This window comes from Onychomys torridus, chromosome 1 (genome assembly GCF_903995425.1).
Source record: "Onychomys torridus chromosome 1, mOncTor1.1, whole genome shotgun sequence".
NCBI classification, from domain to species: domain Eukaryota; kingdom Metazoa; phylum Chordata; class Mammalia; order Rodentia; family Cricetidae; genus Onychomys; species Onychomys torridus.
Genome location: NC_050443.1, coordinates 119858333 through 119883468, shown reverse-complemented (window position 1 = coordinate 119883468; position 25136 = coordinate 119858333). Strand labels below are relative to the sequence as shown.

The 25136-nt window shown below is 47.6% G+C and overlaps 1 protein-coding gene across 1 annotated transcript in view; it reads left to right on the top strand.

The window, feature by feature from the left end:
* Nucleotides 1–25136, top strand: part of LOC118577545 (keratin-associated protein 5-4-like) — a 65085-nt gene that overhangs the window by 4171 nt on the left and 35778 nt on the right. Inside the window, exons 3-5 of the mRNA XM_036177816.1 lie at nt 3760–3768; nt 5399–5547; nt 5625–5704. Of these exons, the coding sequence (XP_036033709.1) occupies nt 3760–3768; nt 5399–5547; nt 5625–5704 (238 nt within the window). The remainder of the gene's footprint in view (nt 1–3759; nt 3769–5398; nt 5548–5624; nt 5705–25136) is intronic.

The window sequence follows — 25136 nt, the reverse complement described above, 5'->3', positions numbered from 1 at the left end:
CTCTTCTGGCCTCCAAATGCACTCTACTCACATGCACATGTGCGCACACACACACACACACACACACACACACACACACACACGCACGCACGCACACACACACATACACAAACATAATTAAAAATAAAATCTTAAATAATAATAAATCTTTAAAAAATATTTTAAATTAAGATAAATTTGAATTTTAAAAAAGAATAGTGCAGCAATGACTGCACAGGGAAGATCTACTCCTGCTGAAATTCATGGGCAAAGTTAAATGAGTTATTTGCATAAACTGAAAGTATCTCCCCCATAAATGTATGCTTTTTCAAATTAAATTAATTTATTTATTTTACATCCCTGACTACAGTTTTCCCTCCTCCTCTCCTCCTAATCCCTCCCCCCACCTCCTCTCAACCACCCCTATCCCCAACATCCCCCACCTACCCACCCACCCCCACCCCTGCATCCACTCCTCCTTTGTTTCTGTTCAGAAAGGGGCCCGGCCTCCATGGGTATCAACAAAGTGTGGCAAAAACAAGTTGCAGTAAGACTAAGCACCTCCCCTTGTATATAAGCTGGGCAAGGCATCCCAGGATGAGGAGTAGGTCCCCAAGAGCCAGCCAAAGCCTTAGAAACAGCCCTGCTCCCACTGCTAGGACTCCCACAAGTAGACCAAGCTACTCAACTGTCACACACATGTAGAGGGCTTAGGTCGGTCCCCTGCAGGTTTCCCCAGTTATTGGTTCAAACTTTGTGAGTTCTAATGAGCCAGGTTAGTTGTTTCTGTGGGTTTACTTGTGAGGTCCTTGACCCCTGTGGTTCTAACAATCCCTCCTTCCTCTCTTCTGCAATGTTCCCCGAGCGCCACCTAATGTTTGACTGTGGGTCTCTGCATCTGTTTCCATCAGTTACTGGATGAAGGCTCTCTGATGACAATTGAGGTAGTCACCAATCTGATCACAGGAGACGGCCAGTTCAGGCTACATATCCATGACTTGGCCATTAAAGGCTAGGCTCACAATAAAAAAATATAAATGTGGGGTTGGGGATTTAGCTCAGTGGTAGAGTGCTTGCCTAGCAAGCGCAAGGCCCTGGGTTTGGTCCTAAGCTCCAGGAAAAATTAATTAATTAATTAATTAAAAAATATATATATAGTATTCTTTGCCGTGATGATATCCACCCATGCCACCAAAGCCAGTGTGCCACCCAGTGAAGGCAGTTGTTCTGGTCCTTTCTTCTTTGAAAGTGAATTAAACTTAGTGATTCCCAGAGAATCCAGAACAGAAAGGGGAAAAAATGTCATTTTATGATGAGAGAGGCTGGACAGCCACAGCACCCGCAGGCCCAGCTTAATGTCGCCAATGATACATTGCTTTTGAGACACTTAGTCTCTGCCTTTCTCTCATGCCTTGATTGCTTCAGCAATTTTTGAACCTGATTTACACATTGGTTTTAAGTGATTCAAATCCAACAGATCCGCTTCTTCACACCGAACATGTCCCACTGTGGGGCTCAGCAAAACCACTAAAGCTCTGTATCAGTCCTGAGGTCCTGCTAAATCAACCTCGTTCTAAACATTCCTTTGAACACAATTCCAGCTGGCCCAGTGAACTAGGAATCACAGGCCGCCTCTCTCATGCCCAGTTCTCTCAGAAATGCCTGTCTGTCCTCCACAGTCTTCCAGTCCTCGGTACTCACAGGGACCTCTGGGTGATAACCAAATGTGTCTAATACCTTTAGGAGCCAGTTCACTGGGCGTGGATCTTTTTCATATCTGCTCGGGCCATGCAGCCTTTGTCTTGAGGAGGAATGTGTGGTCATGTTACTTGGTTCCTCTGTTTCCACAGCACTTAGACCAATCCATCCCATTGTCAGGTCCTAGAGCCTTATGAGCCAGGCTGTGAGAAGCTCTGTCATGGCTTGTTCGAAAGTCTTTCCCAGTTTAAACAGTTTCATCTATGATGATCCTAACCTTCTGGCCTGAGCCCTTAGGAAGGCACCTGTCAGCATGCAGAATCACGCCCCCCCCCCCCCACCTCTGTATTAAAGGTTGGACCTGAGGACAATCTGTTACCACTTCTGCCTTGCTCTCTCTACCTCACTTTCTGATTTTTCCCGTGGTGCCCAAGTTTTTGGATCCCAGGAACGGCCCTCTAGCAGAGTTCTAAGTCTCTCCCTTTTCTGGCCCCCTGCCCGCTCTTCCACGCCATCCTCCATTTCTCCTCTGCTGTCAAATCGGAGACTACTGTGTAGACGGGCATCTGCAGGCATTGCTATCATTCTTTCTTATGCAGGGAAGAAGACAAGCGGGTCCCAGTTGCAAGTCTTACCCCGACACACAAAGCCACATGACTGACAATACAGACTGCTTATGATCCCACCCCACACTACTACTTTCAGGGACTGAAACAATTCCTGTAGCCCACCAGAAGTTTGGGGCACTGTCATACTTATGTGGCACACCCCCATCCACTAAGAAGGCATGACACACTCTAACAATTAGAGAAGGGTGGCCACCTTGGGATTCCCCAGAGATGTCCCTTTCTCAGATGGCTTGGCCTCAACTGCATGACCCATCGTCCATCACAGGGAACATGCCGCCACCACTCATGAGAGGCGCACCATCTCATGCCATGTGGCAAAAGGTAAAGTCAGGATTGTCCCTGCAAACGCTCCACCCTCACACAAGTGTGTCTCAGCACCTGTCGTAGGGATCAACTCCTCCATAATTCATGATGGTCTCTGTTCAGGTCTCAGTTCGTGCTGTGTGACTTTCCCTAGAGAGATGTGTAGAGAGACCATGGACAGGACACCAAAGAATGGGTTCCACTCCGTTCTAGCTTAGTGCACAAGTGGGTTTATTGAGGTTTCTCACAGGAGAGTAGGTAAGTAGTTACGGGAGTAAGTACACCTCAAAAGGCAGCTGTATCACTGAAAAGTCCACCCCAGCATGGGTGACTACTCAGAGAGCTGTGTCCCTGGAGCCCGCTCTACAACTTGCAAGCAATTTGTCCTGTAGGAAAGTCTTATACATGACCTTAGGGAAGGGCGTGTGAATATTAACTTCATGAGCTTTCTGTGTCTTCCTCCTAACTCCAGGAAGGAGTGTTTCAACTCAGAAGAAATAGGTACTTTCCTAGACAGGGTTATTGCTACAGAGAAACAGCATGACCAAAAACAAGTTGGGGAGGAAAGAGCTCATATTTCCACATCATCGTCCATCCCTGAAGGAAGTCAGGACAGAACTCAAGCAGGGCTGAAGTATTGGTGAAATTATTAAGGCCACTCCACGTAGTTAAAAGGGAGGTTTATTTTGTGGGGTAACTTACAAATGAAGGGGTAGGTCGCAGAGTCTGGCAAAGGTATAGGGTAGTCCGGCAGCGTTCTCTGGAGAACTCTGCTCGGTCCACCTCTAGCGTCCCGCTTCCCGGAACCAAGAGCGTGACTTCTTCCCGATCCTTCGTCTTCCGCTTCCTCCTCCGCCCCGCCTTGTGGGCGTGACCATTACCAAAGCCTCAGTGGGGGTTGGAACTTCCAGGCCAATGCTGGGATGGCTACCCACTACACTGAAGTCTGGACACAAGAGCTAACAGAGAGGCCATGGAGGGGTGCTGCTTACTGGCTTGTTCATCACGGCTTTCTCAGCCTGCTTTCTTGCAGAACCAGGACCACCATCACAGGAATAGCACCACCCACAATGGGCTTGGCCACCATCCATCACTAATTAAGAAAATACCGCTGGGCAGTGGTGGCGCACGCCTGTAATCCCAGTTCGAGGCCAGCCTGGTCTACAGAGCTAGTCCAGGACAGGCTCCAAAGCTACAGAGAAACTGTGTCTCAGAAAAAAAAAAAAAGAAAAGAAAAAAGAAAATACCCTACAGCTAGATCTATGGAGGCATTTTCTCAATTGAGGTCCCCTCTTTTGTGTCAAGTCAACACAAAACTAGCCAGGTCAGCTATGCAGCAGAGATTCTATTAGAAATAGGATGTTTTCAGTGGTGACAAGAGTGAGGTGATCTAAAGACCAGAGCCCTAGGTGACAAAATGCAGAGAACACCAGGTGAGGACACAGAGGTTGGAGGGATGCCAAGGGATGCCAAGGGAAGCCTGGAGCCACCAGAAATCAGAAAAGACTTGTAAAGGAATGTAGCATTATTGACACCTTGACATCTCACTTCTGGCCTCTAGAACTGGGGAAGAACATAATTCTGTTTTTCATAGGTCCAGTCAGTTTTTGGTTATTTGTTTACACAAATCTCCAAGACCTTTGTTTGCACCCTAGGCCCTCTGCCTGCACAGGTCTCAGCACCGGCATGTCTCTCTACTGAAGCTTCCCCTCAAAAGGGTAATAACTGAAGGAAGAGGACTGTCCCACCAGAGGACACACAGAACCATGTGGCTGGGATGCTCAGGCTGAGTGCAGCGCCTCCACCAGGGAGGGAAACTCAAACCCGGGGTAAAAGGACAACATTCCACCATGGGGTCAGCCAGTCTGCCAGGATCCAAGTGGAGGTCCTGCCCCAAGCAGGGGTGGACACTGTGAGCTCACAGCCTAGGCACTATCTACACAAGATGGCAGCTGTGGTACCTTGGTTGACCTCTGACAAAAGAAGTCTGAGGATGCCTGCATCATAGCTCAACCTCATGCCCCCTCACCCCAGAACAGGAAGTACATGAGCTGCCATTTTGGAACTTTCCAGGAACTTCTATCAATAGTGGCACAAGTAGATCAACTTAAAATGAAAACAAACAAGATTTCCTTGGGGTAAATGGCACAAACAGAAACCAGGAAGCAATCATGTGCAGATTCACACCTGACTTTGGGCAGGGATATAAAGGGCCCAGGATCAGGAGGCTCCACATCTGCACACTTCCTCTCTATCTGCTCCTCTAACCTACTCTATCCTCAACCAAACACCAGAACCATGAGCTGCTGTGGCTGTTCAGGAGGCTGTGGCTCCAGCTGTGGAGGCTGTGGCTCCAGCTGTGGAGGCTGTGGCTCCTGCTGCTGCAAGCCTGTGTGCTGCTGCAAGCCTGTGTGCTGTTGTGTGCCTGCCTGTTCTGCTGCAGCTGTGGGCTGCTGGTTCCTGCTGCAGCTGTGGAGGCTGTGGTTCCTGTGGAGGCTGTGGTTCCTGTGGAGGCTGTGGTTCCTGTGGAGGCTGTGGTTCCTGTGGGGGCTGCAAGGGGGGCTGTGGTTCCTGTGGGGGCTGCAAGGGGGGCTGTGGCTCCTGTGGGGGCTGCAAGGGGGGCTGTGGCTCCTGTGGGGGCTGCAAGGGAGGCTGTGGCTCCTGTGGAGGCTGCAAGGGAGGCTGTGGCTCCTGTGGGGGCTGCAAGGGAGGCTGTGGCTCCTGTGGGGGCTGCAAGGGAGGCTGTGGTTCCTGTGGGGGCTGTGGCTCCTGTGGGGGCTGCAAGGGAGGCTGCTGTCAGTCCAGCTGCTGCAAGCCCTGCTGCTGCCAGTCCAGCTGCTGCAAACCCTGCTGCTGCCAGTCCAGCTGCTGCAAGCCCTGCTGCTGTCAGTCCAGCTGCTGCAAGCCCTGCTGCTGTCAGTCCAGCTGCTGCAAGCCCTGCTGCTGTCAGTCCAGCTGCTGCAAGCCCTGCTGCTGTCAGTCCAGCTGCTGCAAGCCCTGCTGCTGTCAGTCCAGCTGCTGCAAGCCCTGCTGCTGCCAATCCAGCTGCTGTGCTCCTGTGTGCTGCCAGTGCAAGATCTGAGACTGTCCAAGAAGTAACTACCTATTCCTTAACCCTTTGAAACCTGCCCTCTTTGGAAGCTGGGTGGCTATAGTTCTCATGCTCAAGGTTTCCTTCTCCAGCCCTTGATGGGAAGGAACAAGTCATTGATATGATGCTTCCCTTATAGGTTCAAGTGTAACTTAGAACCCCCAGATGCTTTAACCTCTCTTTCCCACATTCCCTAATATGTCTACCCAGGCTTTTCCAGCATCCAAAATGATTCTGTGAAGATCTAAAATGTATACAAGAGCATCAAATAAATCCTTTCTCCACCAGCCTTGGTCTCAGAGTGTTCTGTCTCATTGTTAAAGTGATGATCTTCCCCAGATCCCCTTCCCTAATAGATTGCCAAGCTGTCATTTCATAAAACATGTTATACTAATGTGTGATGCATGAGAAGTGAATGGATGTATGGGTGAGTCACAGCTCCTAAAGTGTGAAGGGCATCAGAATGGGATTCAGAGGTGGCTGATTTTCCCCACAATAGGTAAGTCTGTCAGTGGAAGAAGTTCTTTGCATCAGAACATGTTGAGGAGGGAGTCTAACTGGTTTGTGTGCCCATATATGCACCAGAGTGACGGTTAGACCCAGGAAAGGAAGATGTGGAACTGAAATCATCTGCTTTGCCAAGAGGCTCAGGGAAGCAAAAATAAAATTGTGTCACATCAGAAGGCATTTGGAGAATGAGATTTGAGGAGGTTCTGTGGCAGTTTGAAGGCCAAGGTTCCCCCATGGGCACAGATGTTTGCATGTTTAGTGCCCAGTTGTAGCACTGTTTTGGGGAGGCTTAGGATATGTGACCTTGCTGGAGGAAGCATGCCATTGGGGGAGTGAGCTTTGAAGTTTTAAAGCCTCAGCCAATTAACTGTTTGTATCTCAAGATGTAAGCTCTCAGCTTCCTGTTCCAGCCTGCTGCGTGCTGCCATGCCTTTCCATCATGATACTCTCATCCCTCTAGAACTGTGAGCCTAAATAAATCCTTCCATTGCCAGGCGGCGGTGGCAGCAGCGGCACACGCCTTTAATCCCAGCACTCAGGAGGCAGAGCCAGGCAGATTTTTGTGAGTTCAAGGCCAGCTTGGTCTACAGAGCGAGATCCAGGAAAAGTGCAAAGCTAAACAGAGAAACCCTGTCTCAAAAAACACAAAAAACAACAACAACAAAAAAGCCTTCCTTCTAGAAGTTGCCTTGGCCATGTGTTATCACAGCAACAGCCAAGTAACTCATACAGATACCCAGAACTATACAGTGAGATGCTAGTTCTCACCTCCTCAGATGACAACTAGCAGAACAAAAAGATGTCAAGCATTGCTGTGGAGAAGTCAGAGCCCTGGGTGTGGCTAGTGAGAATGAAAAGCCATGCAGCCACTATAAAGAACAGTCTGGCTCTTTCCAAATGTTAAATTCAGAACTTAACTGCATGACCCAGTGATTTGACCCTTGGGAGTTTACCAAAGAGAGTGGAAAATACACATCATGTAAGAACTCACATGGTGGGGGCTAGAGAGATGGTCCAGCAGGTAAGAATGTGTACTTCTGCTGCAGAAGACCCAGCACCCACATTAGGCAGCTCACAATTGTCTGCAACGTCAATCCCAGGAGACCAAACACCCTTTTGGCCTCCATAGGCACCAGGCATATATGTGATGCAGATATACGTGCAGGCAAAACACCCAAACACATGAAAATTATTTTCAGTGGTAAAAAATGTTACAAAATGTGTGTTGTGGCCATTTATGTTTTCACTTGTATTTCAAGATAATGTTGTAAATAACAATAACTGAGCATAAAGAAGGTACTGACTGTTAGGCTCCAGACTAAGCTACTGCAGCAGAAGTTACCCACAGCAGTTTGCAGATACTCACAATCCCCAACTAAGATCCTGTTTTTGACTTAACTAACAGTCTCACAGATGCCAGGATTTCTCACTAGGGAAGTGAGTTTACATCAAAGAGGGGCTTTGGTGGCCACACATCCTGCTCCCCAGCCCCTTCCCTTCTCATCTGTGAATCAGAGGACTTGACTGCAGGCTTGTGCTGTGAAAATTCCTCAGAGAGCTATAAGGAGAGAGGTCTGTTCCTGCCTCATGAGCCTGGGTTCTTCTCTTCAGAGCCCCCACCATGCTGTCTGTCTGACCATGGCATTGGTAACTCTTCTAATAAATTCCTTACCCACTAATCTGGCCCAGTGTCCTCTTAAACCTGCATCCAAGAACTTTCACTGACACTTAGAACATGATAGTGGCTATATTAGCAGGCCTTACTTAATTGGTCCACAAGCATTGATCAGGCTCAAGAAGAGGCTCTGTTTGCTAGGCACTTGAGAAGTCTTGAGAGGGTAAGCATCATGGTCCAGTGTGAGATTGTTGGAGGTCAGCATCCCAAACCCACAGCCAGAAAAATAAACCAGACAACCAATCATTCTTCTTAGACTCATCTTAGACCCAAGGGGCTGGGGCAGGGGAATTGCTGCCAGCAAATTGGACAGACAAGAAGAGTCAGAGACTCACAACTCAGGGGGGCAGAAACCTCAGTGGGAATCCAGACAGGGAAGGGAAAGCTGAACTGTATGGAGAAGCTGCTGAGCTCAGTGAAGACGTTTCTGAGAAGTTAAAACTTCAGAGAGGGTCAGGAGAGATGCTCAGAGGCTAAGACCCCTAACTGCTCTTGCAGAGAACACACATTTGGATCCCAGTACCCTCATTGGGTGCCTCATGGCAACCTGTAACTCCAGTTCCCAATGATCTAATACTCTGGCTTCCTCAGGCACTTATACTTCCATGCGCACACTCATGCACAAATTTACACACATATACACATACATCTTGCAGACAACAGAAAGTCGCCTGAGACACTGGGTGGTATCCTGAGCATAGGAAACCTCAAAGCCCACCCCCACAGTGACACACTTCCTCTAACAAGGCCACACCCACTCCAACAAGGCCACACCTCCTAATAGTGCCACTATTATGGGAGCCGATTACATTCAAATTACCACAATAATTAAAATAAATCTTTAAAAAAAATCTATAGAGAGGCCCGATATTGGTGATCTTTATGAGTTTATGAGTTTTGCCTTCCAAATCACATCTAACTCCTCACAATAAATATAAGATAATATTCTGTCCCTCCAGGTGACCAAGCATTTGCCACTTTGGCAAAAACTGGTGGCTTCTAGATTCTCAGGCATAAGGCTGTAGGCCTAGTGTCTTAGTTAGGGTTTCTATTGCTGTGATGAAACACCATGACCAAAAAGCAAGTTGGGGAGGAAAGGGTTTATTAGGCTTACATTTCAGTATTGCTGTTCATTATCAAAGGAAGTCAGGACAGGAACTCAAACAGGGCAGGATCCTGGAGGCAGCAGCTGATGCAGAGGCCATGGAGGGGTGCTGCTTACTGGCTTGTTTCCCATGGCTTGCTCAGCCCACCTTCTTATAGAACCCAGGACCAGCAGCCCAGAGATGGGCCTTCCCCCATTAATCATTAAATGAGAAAATGCCTTACAGCTGGATTTCATCAAGGCATTTCCCAATCCTTCCTCTGATGACTAACATGTGTCAACTTGACACACAAAACCAGCCAGTACACCTAGTGAACACAATACTCCAGCCTAGACAGAAGCCAGCTCATAGGCCTGAACCTTTGACCAAAGGGGAAACTGAGCCCTGGAGGAAATATCTGGCTGCACGCGGACAAGCAGGAGCTAGTGTATGAGGGCTCTTGACCCAAAGTGACACTATCTTAGGGCCATCGAAAAACAGACATTCCCTAATGCGGTGGCTCCCTCCTTCCAGCATCCAGACCGCACAGAGGTGTCCAGCAAGGAATGGTAAATACCTACTGTCTCCCTTAGCTCCGCCTCCCACATGCACCCCACTGCGGCTCCTGCCCTTACTCCACATGCTGTAGCACACTGAGGTTGCTTAGGGACTTACAGGGTCAGGATAAGTTGATGATCAGAGGCCCTAGGGCTCTGCTTCTATGTCCCTGGGAAATGGAAACAACTCAGCCCGCAGAGGATGATGGGAGAAGCTGGAGAAATGCAAAACAAGACCGAAGGTTCCTCATGACTACAGTGTTCATTTAAAAATTCTTTAAAATTCTTCAAATTTTTCTCTTTAAAGGTGGCACAAACAGAAACCAGGAAGTGATCATGTGGCAGCCTCCCACCTGACCTGGGCAAGGATAGAAAGGCCCCAGGATCAGGAGGCTCCACATCTACACATCTCCCTCTCCACCTGCTTCTCTGACTTACTCGATCTCCAACCCAACACCAGAACCCTGAGCTGCTGTGGCTGTTCAGGAGGCTGCGGCTCCAGCTGTGGTGGTTGTGGTGCCAGCTGCTGCAAGCCTGTGTGCTGCTGCAAGCCTGTGTGCTGCTGTGTTCCTGCTCCAGCTGTGGGGGCTGCAAGGGAGGCTGTGACTCCTGTGGGGACTGTAAGCCCTGCTATTGTAAGTCCAGCTGCTGCACCCCCTGCAGCTGTCAGTCCAGCTGCTGTGTCCCTATGTGCTGCCAGTGTAAAATCTGAGGCTCCAACATATGTCCCTAGTAGCCCAAGTCAAAGACCAATGCCCACTTATCTGCCCTGCTGATGTCTGGCATTGTTGAGATGAGGACCAGCACTCCTGGGCTCTGTGAGAGCAATGTCCCCCAACCCCACAACACACACACACTCCTCATCAGACCTATATATTCCTAAAGGCATTGAGCCATCTCTTTTCCTTCATTGCTTTTGTTTCTGGGATCCTTTGTGTACATCCTGTCTTCTTCATGTGACCCTATGAGTGTCCCCTCACATCATCTACCACCAGGCTCTGCAATTCCCAGAGTTAATAAACACCCTCCTCACACAGTCTGTTTTCAATACAATTCTTTTCTTAGTCTTTTTACATTCATTGTCTCCACACCCCTTCTCTGAGGCATCTCCATCTGTGGACCTCCTGTATCACAGAGCACACTGTGAAGACAAGATAAAAAGACAGAGGACCCTGGGGGGACACAGGAAGGGGAAAGAGCCTGTCTCTGGGGTCTAAGAGTCAATAACCCTGACGCAATTAACATTTGCTGTGAAAGCCCTTAGCACAGGAACACATTCTTTTTACATAGAGATACTTTCAGATTAGAATGTTAAAACACCAATAAACCAGGCTTAAGGGACTGAGTACATATGGTTTGAGTGTGGCTTTACCTATTTCCCAGATATTTTCTGAGAATCTCACAAGACTCTCTGCTTTTGTTTATAGAAAAACAACCTAAGTTCCACACAACCTTTTCCAATCTCCCGTGGTCCTTAATCAGCCATACCCTGTCAGGTGCACCATATGATCTCATTTCAATCCCTTCAGCAACCTTTTAAAGTTAATAATTTCAAAGCCCAAAAGAATCTTCTATTTGACTAGTGTAAAGACAGTGAAGTGGACTCTTCCTGCACACGCTATGCCCTGTGCTCTTTGCATGTGTTTTAATCTCTCCCTGAATGCCTGGCTTTCTATCAATCCCCATGCTTAAATCTACACCATAAATCTTTTTAAATGAACTTACCTCTGCTTCACGCAAACGCATCCTAAAATATCTTCTTTTGTACAAGGCCAAAGACTTGGTTTTATGTGAGTGGAAGGCTCTAGAGAGCAAAGGGTCTTCTTGAGTGCCGGTGGCAGTTCTGGGCTGCGCCTCCTGAGCTGCTCAGGGAAGGTAAAGCACCTGAAACTGTGGTGCAGGGGGCCACGTGGCCAACTGCCGCAGCTGACATGACACCAGTTCTCGTGTGGTGGCAGCTGATATGCCCAGGTGACTTGGTGTGGGATTGGGGCCACAGTGACCTGACAGATGGAGGGTGGGGAAGGACATAAAGCAGACGTTGCAGGGAGGGTGAGATAGTGACGTACACACACACACACACACACACACACACACACACACACACACACACTGCCTCCGTCCAGCCTTCCCATTTCCTTTGTGTTTCTGACTGAGATACACCACATTCCAACTGCCCTACTGCCCTATAAGCTGCAGGTTTTCCCTGTAGAATTGTGCCCCAGGGGCTCTGGAACATTCCCAGGTCCTGCTAGAGAGTTTAGGTTGTTGTCCCACATACAGAAAGATCAAATACGGTTACTAAACACCTAGAAACTCACCCCATCCCAAGCCAGATTCTTGACACCCCCTCTTGAGCTCTGCCTTCACCCACTTTGGGTGACACACTGTGGGAAACCTTTCTTCCCCCTCATTGCCCAGTGTGTGGGTGGGTTTCCCTAATGAGTACCTGGACTGGCTACCTTGGCCTCTAGAGTTTCATTGGAGTCTCAGCCAGCTCCAACTTGGGAGGGTCTGGGGCTATCCATCAAGGGGACTTTTAGGGTCACTCCACAGTGGGCTTGTCTGGACAGAACCACTGTGGGGATTGTTTTGTACAAACACCACAAGACATGTTCATTGTTACAGCAAGTGATTTACAGCTTGTTTTAAATGTAAAGGAATTTATGCTGTGGAGTCTTAATAAAACCCATAAAGTGACAGCTGAGATGGCTCAGTGGGTAAAGGGACCTGCTGCCAAGCCTGACAATGTGAGTTGATGGACCTCAAAACCCGTGTGGTGGAAGGAAGAAGGACCTGATTCCTGCAAGCTGCCCTCTGGCATCCTCACAGGTTCTATGGCATATGTGTACAGACATACACACATGAGCATGCGTGATAATACACAACTCTGACAAAAGAAATAAACCCATAAGGAAGTTCACACCTTCCTGGATTGAGCCTGAAATAATCTTCTCCCCAGAAATGGCCAGAGAAGGCATTTTCTTCCAGGCAGAAAAGGATGAGGTTTACTTGGTCACTCCTATTCAGGCTTGGTCAGGACCCTCACATGCCAGAGGGGTGTGTGCACGCGCGCGTGTGCGTGCGCGTGGTGTGTGTGTGTGTGTGTGTGTGTGTGTGTGTGTGTGTGTGTGTGTCTGTCTGTCTGTCTGTGTGTGTCTGCCTATGTGTGTCTTGTATGTGTCTGTGTGTGTGTGTGTGTGTGGGTGTCTGTGTCTGTGTCTGTCTCTGTGTGTTTTGTATGTGTCTGTGTCTGTGTATGTGTGTGTCTGTGTGTGTCTGTATGTGTCTGTGGGTGTCTGTGTCTGTCTGTCTGTGTGTGTTCTGTATGTGTCTGTGTGTATGTCTGTTTATGTGTGTGTGTCTGGTGTGTATACAGACAATGGCTCTCAAACCAGCCTGTGTGGTGAAAGTCTCTACGGCAGACTCACAGTTTGGTGGGTACCCCGCCCTTACCCCCAACTCATAGGTGAAACTTGTCTGGGGCTGCCCCTTGCACAAGGACAAGAATCAGTCTCAATCAGAGACACATGGAAGTCAGGAGGCTGTGTAGAGAGAGGATGGCAGTATACCCTGCCTCCTCCACAGGCTAGTACCAGCAATTGTGCCATCTAAAGAATGATCCAGCAGACACATGAGCTGTAAACTGACAAAGCACCCAAGCCACAGCCCTGGCCAGAAAATTCTGAAAGGGGTCTGTGACCATGTTGGCTGTCATATATGTCCCATTGCTTCCTCTAGGGAAAACAACCTGCTGGAGAGAGCAGGACAACGACAGAAGCAGGTGGAGCCAGTGGTGTGTAACTCCAATTCCTACATGGTTTTAAAAAACCCAGAGCCAGATACTGAGGGAAATGCTGAAAGATCAGGGAGACAAAGGAGCAAGCCACTGCCACCTCTCACCTCGCCAACTCCTCAGCCTGAAAGGCCTCAACCAATAGGCCTCCAGGTGAACAAGCTTCCTCAGCCAAAAAGGCTTCAGTCGAAAAGCTTCTAGTTGAAAGGAACATTTCTGCCAAAGAGCCTTTAGTTCCATCTCCTCACACCTTATATACCTTTCTCCACCCAGTCATCACTTCCTGGGATTAAAGGCGTGTGTGCTTCCCAGGACTGAGATTAAAGGTGTGTGTCACCACTGCCTGGCTCTGTTTTCTCTCCTAGACTGAGTCAATCTCATGTAGTCCAGGGTGGCTTTGAACTCAGAGATCCAGACAGATCTCTGCCTCCTGAGTGCTAGGATTAAAGGTGTGTGCCACCACTGCCTGGCCTCTGTGTTTAATCTAGTGGCTTGTTCTGTCCTATGATCCTCAGGCAAATTTTATCAGGGTACACAATATATCACCACAGTGGTGTTGGCCACCAGAGACTGTCTGCAGCCTTGGGGATTTACAGCTTCTTTCTCTAGGCACTGGAAATATAGACAGGGCAGGTAGTGGATTCAAGAGCTGCCACACCAGGTCCTTGAAACCAGGATTGGTTTGGAAGGTGCATATGCCTGTCCAGAGGAGACATGGACATAACTGGGGTCACAGGTTCGCAGCTTGCAGCTGAGGTGTATTAACTGAGCTTTCATACCAGATTTGGAGTCACCTAGGAGACACACTTCTGAGAGCATTTCTAGAGTTGACTTAACTGAGAAGGGAAGACCCATCTTGAGTGCAGGTGGCACCATCCCATGAGCTAGGGTCCCAAAGTGAAGAAGAAAAAAAAAAAAAAGGTAAAAGGGAGAAAGCCAGCTGAGCACGGCATTCATCTGCTTCCTGACTATGGATGCAATGTGACCAGCATTCCCAAGTTCCTGCTGCCATGCCTTCCCTGCCAAAATGAGGGACAGTATCCTCAAACAGTGAACCAAAATAAGCTCTTCTTCCCTCCAGTTGCTTTTGCCTGGTATTTCTTCACAGCAGTGAGAAAAGCAACAGATGCAAGAAGTACATCCTCCAGCTCACCAGACACCCATACATCCCCATCGCAAGGTGAAGCAGGGTCAACACCCCTCCAACACGACCTTTCAAAACTTCACCTCGCAAAAGCAATCCGAAGCACACCTGGGCCCACAGGCACCAGCTCCCTGCACAGTTCCCTCGGAGAAAATGAGACTAGTCTTGAGAGGGGGGATGTGTACCCAGGTGTTGCTCTTCTCATCAGCTAGAGTCCCAGGAGTAAGAACAGGAAAAGATGGCCATGGGGAAGAACAGTCATCTCCATCTTTGGAGATGGGAACACAGCAGGTGAGAGCTTGGGACCCAGCTGTCAATGTGGGTTCTAATGACACGACTCTGGTCCTTCTGTGTGTGCTGGAATCACTTTAGCAGTTGAGCCCTCCCCCCAGCTCCAGATGGACTTCTTCCAAAAGTATGTCTGCCACTGATAGTGACAAGGTGCCCAGGGTTGTGACAGCCACAGGGTGGTCATGATACAATGCATTCTGCAGAGTTCTACTCAGGTCACAGGCTTTGAAAAGAACAGAACCTGAGTTTGTTTCAGGGACTGACTTCTGAGTGATGTAAGTTATATATGGCATGTCCTCAAATTTGACAATAATCCTAACACTTCACAGTTATCAATAATGAAATATAAAACTGAAAAAAATCTTTATATACTGTTAATGATTTCTTTAAACAAATACAACTTTGGGGGCTAGGGAGCTGATGGCCCAGTCAGTAAAGTCCTTGGGTTGAAAGCATGAGGACCTGTGTTTGATTCTCAGGAATCAAGTTTTTTAAACAACAACAACAACAAAAAGCTGGGCATGATGTAATCCTGGCACAGGAGAGGTGGCATCTTAGTTAGGGGTTTTTTGTTTGTTTGGTTGGTTGGTTTTTATTGCTGTGAAGAGACATCATGACCACAGCAACTCTTACAAAGGAAATTTTTAATTGAGGTGGTGGCTTACAGTTTCAGAGATTCAGTCCATTATCATCATGACAGGGAGCATGGTGGCGTGCAGGCAGATGTGGTGCTCCCTACATCTTGACCAGAAGGCAGCAGGAAGTTGACTGACGGTCACACTGAGTGAAGCTTGAGAAAAGAGACCTCAAAGCCCACCTCCACAGTGACACACTTCCTCCAACAAGACCACACCTCCTAATAGTGCCACTCCGTTTAGGGGCCATTTTCTTCCAAACCACCACAGTTTGAGACAGGCATATTCCAGGGGCTTATTGGCCAACCACCTTAGCCAAGTAGGAACTTGCCTTGTAGCAAGTCCTGGGCTAGCAGAAGACCTTGGGCCCCAGTTTCATATCCATTACTGTGACAAAATGCCCTGACAACAAGTGACATAGCAGAGAAAGGGTTTATTTTAGCTCACAATTCCAGGTTACAGTCTGCCACTATAGAGAAGTCACAGGAACAGGTGTTTGCAACAACTAGTCACATCATGCCCACAGTCAAGAACAGAGAGAAATTAACCCCTGCATACCTGCTTGCTAACTTGTGCTCAGCTTGCCTTCTCTGCTCTTTCTAAGAATGTTTTAAAATTGTAATTATTCACATGTCTGTGTGAATGTGTCTATGTGAGTGTATGTACAGCACCCACAGGCCAGAAGAGGGTGTCAGATCCCTTGGAGCTGGAGTTACAGGCCACTAACATGGGTGTTGGGATCCAAACTTTGGTTCCCATGACCGAGCCGGATCTTTACCTACTGAGCCATCTTTCCAACACCTCTGTTTCTACACTCTTACACAATTCAGGACCTTCTACATAGGGAATGGTACTGTCCACAGTGGGCTGAATTAGTTAACTTAATTAAGAAAAAAAAGTCAAAGAGCCTAAGGAATGACACCTGAGTTTGTCCTTTGGCCTCTTACACACATGCACACAAGTGCAGATGCACACACATATACACACACATTCACACACTTATATACACTTACACACATATACACACACTTCAGGGAGCTGTGTTCAAAGAAATACTGAATTGTGCTGTAATTATCAACAGTCTAGTGCAGCTCCAATGGAAAGAAGCAGTCAGTTGCCCCCGATCTGCTCTGGTGAGAGCTGGGAACAACTTGCAGAGGTGCAGTGCACTGGGAGAACTGCACAGCCATGGCCTAGGCATGGGGAGGACCGATGCCAGCCAAGACTGAAGGCTACAGAGCATGCCAGGGACTCATCATGCATGCACAGCTCCCACACCAAGGCAGTGCTAAGGTTAATAACCTCACTGGATAAGGAAGGAGAGTGATCACCAGGACTGGAAACACACATGGCCCTAGAAAATAGGTCAACACAGTGAGATTTCTTTTTTAAACTGGGACCACTTCTTGTCTAATATTCTACTTTTATTTAACTCAGTTTTCATTCATAACATTGAAACATTAAAATTAAACAATGGGATAACTTTCACAAGAGAAATTAGGGAAATCAGAGAGAGACACCTTGATCCATCATGACTCATGATCAAATATGACCAGCTTTAAAGACAACACACCACCCCTCCCTCAAGACACAAAAAAGCAACACAGGGAAGGAGCTAAATTTAGAAGCCTGGGGCAGTGTATGCTGGGTTGGAACTAACAGGGTCTCATGGCTCTGGAAACAAACAAACACCAGCTTCGGAGAAATGGCACAAGCAGGAACCAGGAAGTGACCCTGCACAACTTCACACTTGACCTAGGCAGGGATATAAAGGCCCCAGGCTCAGGAGGTGCCACACTTGCACACTTCCCTCTCTACCTGCTCCTCTAACCTACTCTATCCTCAACCAAACACCAGAACCATGAGCTGCTGTGGCTGTTCAGGAGGCTGTGGCTCCAGCTGTGGAGGCTGTGGATCCTGCTGCTGCAAGCCTGTGTGCTGCTGTGTGCCTGCCTGTTCCTGTTCCAGCTGTGGGGGCTGCAAGGGAGGCTGTGGCTCCTGTGGGGGCTGCAAGGGAGGCTGTGGCTCCTGTGGAGGCTGTGGCTCCTGTGGGGGCTGTGGCTGTTGTGGGGGCTGTAAGGGGGGTTGTGGTTCCTGTGGGGGCTGTGGCTCCTGTGGGGGCTGCAAGGGAGGCTGTGGCTCCTGTGGGGGCTGCAAGGGAGGCTGTGGCTCCTGTGGAGGCTGCAAGGGAGGCTGTGGCTCCTGTGGGGGCTGTGGCTCCTGTGGGGGCTGTGGCTCCTGTGGGGGCTGTGGCTCCTGTGGGGGGTGTAAGGGGGGTTGTGGTTCCTGTGGGGGCTGTGGCTCCTGTGGGGGCTGCAAGGGAGGCTGTGGCTCCTGTGGTTGTTGCCAGTCCAGCTGCTGCAAACCCTGCTGCTGTCAGTCCAGCTGCTGCAAGCCCTGCTGCTGTCAGTCCAGCTGCTGCAAGCCCTGCTGCTGTCAGTCCAGCTGCTGCAAGCCCTGCTGCTGTCAGTCCAGCTGCTGCAAGCCCTGCTGCTGTCAGTCCAGCTGCTGCAAGCCCTGCTGCTGTCAGTCCAGCTGCTGCAAGCCCTGCTGCTGTCAGTCCAGCTGCTGCAAGCCCTGCTGCTGTCAGTCCAGCTGCTGTGGGCCTGTGTGCTGCCAGTGTAAAATCTGAGTGGCTCATCGCAGACTCCAAAAGACTCCAGCACATCGTGTATTATGTGCAAGTACTCAATGCTCTACGCCAAAGCCTCACCTCCCAGTTCTAAACTCATTCTCTGAGAAACAAAGGCTACACTGCAGGCCACAGCCATGGCTTCCCAGATTCTGAAGACCTCCTCTTGCCTGTCACCCTACTCTCAAATCCTGTGACTCATTTGCTTTGGGCAAGATGCCCATCTCCACCTCCACACATAGCCTAGGGTTTAACTGAGCCTGTTCAATCCCCAGGTTAGTCACCGGAACCCTCGAATAACTGCCACAGTCCCATCATCCCTGTACCTGGCCTGTGCTATCTGCCAAAAGGAAGCACACTCACAAATGAATGAATGAGTGAATAAATAAATAAATAAATAAATAAATAAATAAACAAATAAATCTTAATTCTCATGCTTAAAATCTATGTTTAAAATGTCTTTTAATAAGTCATGTGTCCATTTTAAGAAGCCTACACTCACATTCAAGTGTGTGTGTGTGTGTGTGTGTGTGTGTGTGTGTGTGTGTGTGTGTGTGTGTGTGTGTGTGTGTGTGTGTGTGTGTTTTAAATCTTTATGTGTGCATGTTTGCATATGATTGCAGGTACATGTACCACAGCAGGTGTGTGGTGGTCAGAGGACAGCCTCAGAGGACAGCCTCGGGCATTGGTCCTTTTTATCTTCCACCTTATTTGACACAGGGTCTCTTATTTGTGGATGTCAAGCTGGATGATCCATAAGGTTTTGGGGATTCTCATGTTTCCGCCTCACATCTTGCCATAGGAATAACTTGGATCACAGATGCTTGCTACCATATCTGGCATAAAGTGGGTCTGGAGACTCAAACTTAGATTCTCATCCTTGCACAGCAAATGCTTTGCCCACTGAGCCGTCCCCACCCCCACCCCCCACCCCGCAAGCCTGTGGGTGTGGTTTCTTTTCCTAAATGTCTTTCTTTCTATTTTCAATAAAACCCTAACTCTGACTCTTATTCGTAGTGGCTAGTCCTAAAATTCTTTTCTGCTTTGAAATAAAAAAAAAAAAAAAATCCTGGGGGCTGGAGAGATGGCTCAGAGGTTAAGAGCACCTACTGCTCTTCCAGAGGTCCTGAGTTCAATTCCCAGCACCCACCTGGTGGCTCACAACCATCTGTAATGAGATCTGGTGTACATAATAAATAAATAAATCTTAAAAAAAAAATCCTGGGTTTGCCTGAACCAAGTTCCCTAAAGGATTAAAAGGACTCAACTTGGGCTGCTCGAGGTGACAGTACCATGCACCACCAACTCCTCGACCAGCCCAACACCCTCAGCCCCAATACAGCACCAGCTAGTGAGAACAGAACAACAGGAAAGAGGCCTCTCTGATCCAACCCAAGTATCTCAGCTAGAAGACAATGGTACTGACTTCTTTTTCTTCTCTCTTATTCCACACTGTTCCCAATCTTTCTTACTCTTAGTCTTTTTTTTTTTTCATCTCTTTTCTCTTGCTCTTTCTCATATGGTTTTCTTTTTAAAATTCGACTGTTTCTTTTTCCATTCCCCATACTTCCCTTTTATCTCATTTCAGGATTTTATTATTTTTGGTTTTTTGTCATTTTGTTTGTTTGTTTGGTTTGGTTTTGGTTTTTTCTTTGTGACAGGGTTTCTCTATGTATCCCTGGCTGTCCTGTAATTCTCTCTGTAGACCAGGCTGTCCCCAAACTCACAAGGATCCACCTGCCTCTGCCTCCCAAGTGCTGCAATCAAAGGCATGCGTCACCACTGCCTGGTTCTGCTAATTGCATTTTATTGTATTCATACATATGGTTTGATTTGATGGTGTGGCTGTAGCTTGTTTTTTCTCCTGAGTAGTTCTAGGGTCGGGCCAAGAGACTGCTGCTGACAAAGAGTACTCTTGTTTAAAAGTAGAAGAGGAAGCAGGGAGATGTCCATGGTTAAGAGCACCAGCTTCTCTCCCGGGAGACTGGGGTTCAATTCCTAGCACCCACATGAGCTCCACAACTGTCTCTAACTATAGTCCCAGGGGATTCAAAGGCCTCTTCTGTCCTCAGGCACCAGACACACTCATGGTGCACATACACATATGCACTCAAATCACCCATCCACATTAAAACAAATAATACAATAAAATAAAATTAAGTGGAAAAGGTATCCATCCCTACAGAGGCACAAATCTCAACACAGAAACACAAAATGCTAGACCACAGTGACTCTTCTCAAAGTCCATAACCCTTCAGAAACTGGATCCAATGATACCAACCAAAGTGGGCAAAATGTCAGGTGTCCTGGCTAGTTTTATGTCAACTTGACACAAGCTAGAGTCATTGTGCAGGAGGGAACCTGAATGAAGAAAATACCTCCCTAAGATCCAGTTGTAGGACATCTTAGTTAGTGATTGACGAGGGAGGGCCCAGCAAGGTGTGGTGCTGAGAGTCAAGTCAGCAAATGCCCGATTCCATACCGCCTGTATCCTATCCTATGCTGGGCACACTCTGGACCTCTGTACTGTCTGCAAGAGCGCTATCCCTTCTCCTAAACCCATCATCTCCTCTCCATCTTTGGCTCAGAGCCAGCTGCTTTGCTTTCCTTGCAGCCCCCTCATCTATGCTGGCACAGGGACCTGCCTCAGGACCTTTGCACTTGCTGTTCCTGTAGACCTTTCCTGCTAGGTCAGCTGTCCTCTCCCCAGCGAGTCTTAACTAGCAGGTCTCATCTGTGTGGTAAAAATGTCCTTACTGCCAGTCTGCCTTTGGCAGCTCCCCTAGTGAGTTAGCTGCTCAAGAGGTTATGAGGGAAACTGAGGACAGGTCTTTCCTAGCATAGGGGATGGCAAATGAAGCCCCCCCCCCCACCTAGCTGGGGAGACTGACTCACAACTACACATAGCTGCTGGGCCAGAGTCACCAGCAATGCCAAGTGTCTCTAGAGCCTCGGTGCCTTCCATTAACATTGGATGAGAATTGACCAGTCTTCCTGTAAAACCTGGGGCAATGGGAGAGGGCAGTGGGCTGTGTCCTGAGGGGCGTATGGTCATCTGCAGAAGTCAGGTGTGGTATTTGTTGTAATGTTCACTGTGGTGGTCAGGGTAGTGGTCAGTATAGTGTCAGTTATAGTGTTCACTTTGATAGTAAGTCAGTAGTCATTGTGGTGGGCAGTTACAGTGTTCACTATGAAAGTCAGCCATAGCGGTTACTGTGCTGGTCCTTAAGGTGGGCAGTTGTAGTGGTCCCTGTGAAGGTCAGTCACAGTGGTCATTGTGGTGGGCAGTTTTAGTGGTGAGCTGTGGTGGTCATTTGGATGGTCAACTATGATGCCCAACTGTGCTGGCCGTTGTGATGACCAGCAGTGATCAGATGTTGTGTTCACCGTGTTAGTCGGCTGGAGTGGTCACCTTGGTAACCAGTTGTAATGATCAGCTACAGTGTGTGATTTCAATGAGAATGGCCCCATAGGCTCATATATTTGAATGCTTGGTCTCCAGTTGATAGAACTGTTAGGATTAGGAGGTGTGGTCTTGTTAGGGAAGATGTTTCACTGGGGATGGGCTTTGAGGTTTCAAAAGCCCACTTCAGGCCCAGTGTCTCTCTTTCTCTCTGCTCATGCCTGCAGGTCACACGTGAGCTCTCAGCTGCAGCCCCAGTGCCACATTTGCCTGCCTCCATGTTCCCTGCTGTCATAGACCACCCTCTGAAACTGTAAGCAAGTTCCCAATGAACTTTTTCTAGAAGTTGCTTTGGTTGTGGTGTTTTATGACAACGGTAAAGTAACAGGCAGGTAGATAAATGGACACCACGACGGCAGGGACGGATGGACAGATGACAGGTAGACAAATGGATGCCACGACGGCAGGGACGGATGGACAGATGACAGGTAGATAAATGGATACCACGACGGCAGGGACGGATGGACAGATGACAGGTAGATAAATGGACACCACAACGGCAGGGACGGATGGACAGATGACAGGTAGATAAATGGATACCACGATGGCAGGGACGGATGGACAGATGACAGGTAGATAAATGGATACCACGACGGCAGGGACGGATGGACAGATGGATAGATAGGCAGACGGATAGCTGGATGGACAAACAAGACACATAGATAAATGGATATAATGACAGGCAGGTAATGGATGAGCAGATGGATAAACAGATTCTGGATAGATGCGGGTTGGGGATTTAGCTCAGTGGTAGAGCACTTCTTGCCTAGTAAGCTCAAGGCCCTGGGTTCAGTCCTCAGTTCTGGAAAAAGGAGATTCTGGATAGATGGACATATAGGTAGATAGACAGACAGATGGACAGACAAGCAGAACAGCCAGTGTTTCTTTTCTGTTTTAGACAGGGTCTCACTATGTAGCCCTGAAACTTACTGTTTAGACCAGACTGGCCTGGAACTCAGAGATCCATCTACCTCGGCCTCCCAAGCGCTGCTGGGGTTAAAGGTGCACACCACACCAGGTGCCAGTGTTGCTTGAGCACTTTTGAGCTGGTGTTCCTATCACTCACTTAATTTTAATAGATGATGGCATTGGCATCCGTTTTGCAAACAGGGAAACTGAGACTCAAAGAGGACAAGACCTGACTCCATGTCCCCAAATCAGTAGTAAAGCCAGGATTCAGTCTAGGGTGACTAATTAGTAATTTAGTCATTTAAGACAATGACTAGCCGTGCAGTGGTGACACACGCCTGTAATCCCAGCACTCAGGAGGCAGAGGCAGGTGAATCTCTGTGAGTTCGAGGCCAGCCTGGGCTACAGAGCTAGTCCAGGACAGGCACCAAAACTACAGAGAAACCCTGTCTCGAAAAACAAAAAAACAAAAAACAAAACAAAACAAAACAAAAAAAGACTAATAAGGCTTCTGTACTGTCGCATAGGGAGAAACAAGAACAGGCAGTTTGGAGTCTGTCCCAGTTACGGTTCCTACTGCTGAGATGAAACACCATGACCAAAGGCAAGTTGGGGAGGAAAGGGTTTATTTGACTTTCATGTTATTGAAGAAAATCAGGACAAGAACTCAAACAGGGCAGGATCCTGGAAACAGGAGTTGATGCAGCGGCCTTGGAGGGATGCTGCTTACTGGATTGATCCCCATGATTTGTTCAGCCTGCTTCCAAATAGAACCCAAGACCACCAGCCCAGGGACAGAACCATCCACAAGGGGCTGGACCCTCCCCAGTCAATCACTAATTAAGAAAATGCCCCACATCTGGATCTTAGGGAGATACTTTCTCAATTAGGGTTCCTTCCTTTCACATAACTCTAGCCTGTGTCAAGTTAACATAAAACTAGCCAGCACAATTGACCCCTTGTTAACATGGCCCGCAAACACACTACTGTTAAGCCATAAACTTTCTTTTCTTTTTCTTCCCCAAAATCACACATTAACATCAACATTATACTATAAACATTCCAAATTTTAAAAGTCCCAGTCTTTAAAAACTCAAGCGCTTAAAAATTCAGTCTCATTAAAAGAGCCAGTCTCTTTTAAAATCCAAAGCCATTTAAAATTCAGTCTCTTAATTGTGAGCTCTTGTAAAATAAAAAATAAGTAAGCCACAATGAGCAATCTAGTAAGCAGTACCCCTCTATGGCCTCTGCATCAGTTCCTATCTCCAGGTTCCTGCCTGTCTTCCTTCAATGATGGACTATGATGTGGAATTATAAGCCAAATAAACCTTTTCCTCCTCATCTTGTTTTGGTCCTGGTGTTTCATCACAGCAACAGTAGCCCTAACTAAGATACCAGGCAAAGGCCAGGCAATGGTAGTGCACTCCTTTAATTCCAGCACTGGGGAGGCAGAGGCAGGTGGATCTCTGTGAGTTTGAGGCCAGCCTGGTCTACAGAGTGAGATCCAGGACAGGCTTCCAAAGCTACACTGTCTCAAAAAAAAAAAAAAAAAAAAAAAAAAAAAAAAAAAAGATACTCAAAGAATTAAAAAAAAAAAAAAAAGCACTTTGTTAAAAACTGATTTTTTAAAAAATAATGAATGACCTCAAAGAATATACAAATAAGCAGTTGAACGAATTCAGGAAGACAATGTATGATATGAATGATGAATTCAACAGACAGAAGTTCTGAAAAACAACCAAACAAAAAGAAACAAAAGATCAGTAAACCAAAAGAAAAGTCATCTGAAAGCCCTATCAATAGACAGCATTAAGAAAAGGACTTTGGGCTCAAGGACTAGGTCAATGACTATTGAAATCAAGAGTAATAAAGAAAAACACAAGGGTCAGCAAGAAGGTTCTGTCGGTACAGGTGATTGCCACAAAGCCTGAAGACCTGAGTTTGATCCCTAGACCTACCTAGTGGAAAGAGAGTTCTGACTCCCACAAGTTGTCCTCTGATCTCCATACAAATGCCATGGCACCCATGTGCACATACACACAGGTGTATGCACACACATGTACGTGCTCACACACACACACACACACACACACACACACACACACACATACACACTCTTCAATAGAGGTCATAAAAATTTTTAATTAGAAAAATGAGAAATTATGATCAAACTTGCAGGACCTATTGGATATGGATCAAGAAGCCAAACTTAAGATGAGCAGGTCTCTCTAAACAAAGGCCTGCAGGACTGGATGAAGGAAATCAGTGATATGACAGGAGAAAAACAGTCCAAATCTTGAGCATATGGACATCCCAGTATGGGAGCCATTTAAAACCTCAAGTAGACGTGACCAAATAAGAGTCTTTCCCAAGTTAGAGTTAAGCTTCAAGAGAACAAAGAAAGGGTGTGGGAAGCAGCAAGAGAAAAACACCACATCGCTTACAAAGGCAATCCATCGAGTGATGTCAGATTCCTTGGCAGAAACTCTAACAGCCATTCTGGCATGAAATGATGTACTTCAAACTCAGAAAGAAAATAACTGACAACAAGGACTACTACTATACCCAGCAAAGCTATCCTACAGAACTTATGGAGAAATAATGACCTTCTAGAGATAAGCATAAACTAAAGAAAAAACGTATGCCCATAAGCCAGCTTACTAGAGGAGACATAAAGGAATCCCACAAGCAGGGAAGGAGGAGAGAAGCATAGTCCTGAAAGCCCAGGGAAGAATAAGT